Source organism: Triticum aestivum, unplaced genomic scaffold (genome assembly GCF_018294505.1).
Source record: "Triticum aestivum cultivar Chinese Spring unplaced genomic scaffold, IWGSC CS RefSeq v2.1 scaffold29468, whole genome shotgun sequence".
NCBI classification, from domain to species: Eukaryota; Viridiplantae; Streptophyta; class Magnoliopsida; order Poales; family Poaceae; genus Triticum; species Triticum aestivum.
In genome coordinates, this window is record NW_025249692.1 from 1 (window position 1) to 1,819 (window position 1,819).

Below are 1,819 nucleotides of genomic sequence, written 5' to 3' on the forward strand. Positions count from 1 at the left end.
GTGAAGAAAGAGAGGTGGGGATATATAATCATTTGTGGGCTGACATGCTAGTTTTAATCGCTGAATCGATAGGTATCGAAGGGAGCTGCTTAGCTTATTCAAGGACTTGACGAAGGTCTCCCACCTGCTTGTATCCTCCACTGCCTCATGGCTGACCACGTAAAGCCTGGTTAACTGAGACAAGTCCCCCAGCTCATCCATTGAACGGAAGCTTTTGTTGATATCTATGGTAGAAATCCTCTGCAGGGCACACATATTCTGTAATCCGCGAGGTAGCTTCACTCCAGTTAACAGATGCTTAACACTTCGTGACCTTGTATAGTACTGATAACTGCCTGTCATTAGGTGCTTCAGATTTTGGAGCTTAGTGATGCCTCTGGGAAATTCAGCCACAGATGTTCCCCTTACATCCAATGTCACCAATTCTTTCAGTTTCCCTACTGCATTTGGAACTTCGGATATGGATGTGCTTCTAAGACTCAGGTAGCTCAGCAAAGACAGTTTGCAAATGTCCTTCAAATCTTGATTGCTTAACCATAGACATCCTTCGAGGTCTAGAACCCTTAAAAGAGTAAAGCCTGAAAAAGTGATGGCTGCTGGTTTTTGAGTGCTGCCAATAATTGTCAAAGAACGGGTATGGGTCAAGTATTGACTGGTGAAGCCTTTATTCTCCATGGTGCCACCGGGATGGATGGAGAGCCGCCGGATCTTGTCATGGCCAGCTGTAATGTTGTCTTCTGAACTCCCTAGGAACGACATGAAGTTTTCTTGGACTGATTTGGAGGTTATAACTTCCATCATTATGTCATGAATCTTGCAGCTCTTGACCTTGCCGGTGTCTGAAATCACTCCAGGGGTGACCAGGCTTCTACTGATGAACTCGTCGAAATAATTCTGACCAATCTCTTCCAAACTCAGCCCACGCATGGCAGCAATGAAGCCTTCGGCTGCCCAGCGCCTAATCAGAGGCCCTCTTTTGATCTCATAATCCTCGGGGAAAGCACACAGGTACAAGAAGCATGCTTTCAAATTGTAGGGCAGGTCATTGTAGCTAAGGGTAAGTATCCGGCCCATTGCCTCTAAAGTGGGGTTTGTCTCTAGTTCAGGACCCAGCCTACGACATACCTTTTGCCAATCTGCGGGTATCTTGTTTTCCCTCTGAGCAAGCATACGACCTATGCTTACTATGACTAGAGGCAAACCATTGCACTTTTTTAATATAGCTGTGGAGACTTCCTGCAGTCTGTCCGGACATTCGTCGGACTCAAACACTATCCTGAAGAATAGCTTCTCTGAATCTTCCGGCTCCAAGTGCTTCATCTCATAGATTTGGTCATGGGTGGAGCAGTTTCTTGCAACATCGTGAGTGCGTGTAGTAACTATGATTCTGCTTTGTTTTTCATTCTTGGGAAAATACTCATTCAGATACTTCCATGCTGCTGGCGTCCACACATCATCAAGAACGATTAAGTACCTAAAAATAAAACAAAAAATAGTAAGCTAACAAAACCATGGGGTACAGCCTCCTTCTCGAAAAAGGAAAAAAAATAGCTACTATCATAAACCCTTATCACACTCTGTTTTGCTATATTCTTACAAACAATCAAGTGCACTGGCAGTTCTATTAGCGGATCAAACCCCAAATGCCTTCCTAAAATATCATAAAATAATTCTTTTTATAACATTTCAAATCAAAATTCTATTATGGATAGTACCAGCAGAGTATTTGCGGCCAGATTTGTCTTATATCAATATTCTACGCGTGGATTCACTGTTAACTGGCATATACGTTCCTATAATACAGTCCGTGCATACGCTC

At 43.4% G+C, this 1,819-nt stretch overlaps 1 protein-coding gene across 1 annotated transcript; it reads right to left on the minus strand.

Moving 5' to 3' along the window:
• Positions 1-6: 6 nt before the first annotated feature.
• LOC123177315 (disease resistance protein Pik-2-like) lies at positions 7-1,335 on the minus strand (the record flags this gene model as incomplete). Its single annotated transcript, XM_044591135.1, has 1 exon — positions 7-1,335. A coding segment is annotated over exon 1 (1,314 nt), but the record flags the coding sequence as incomplete, so codon positions are not given.
• Positions 1,336-1,819: the final 484 nt, after the last annotated feature.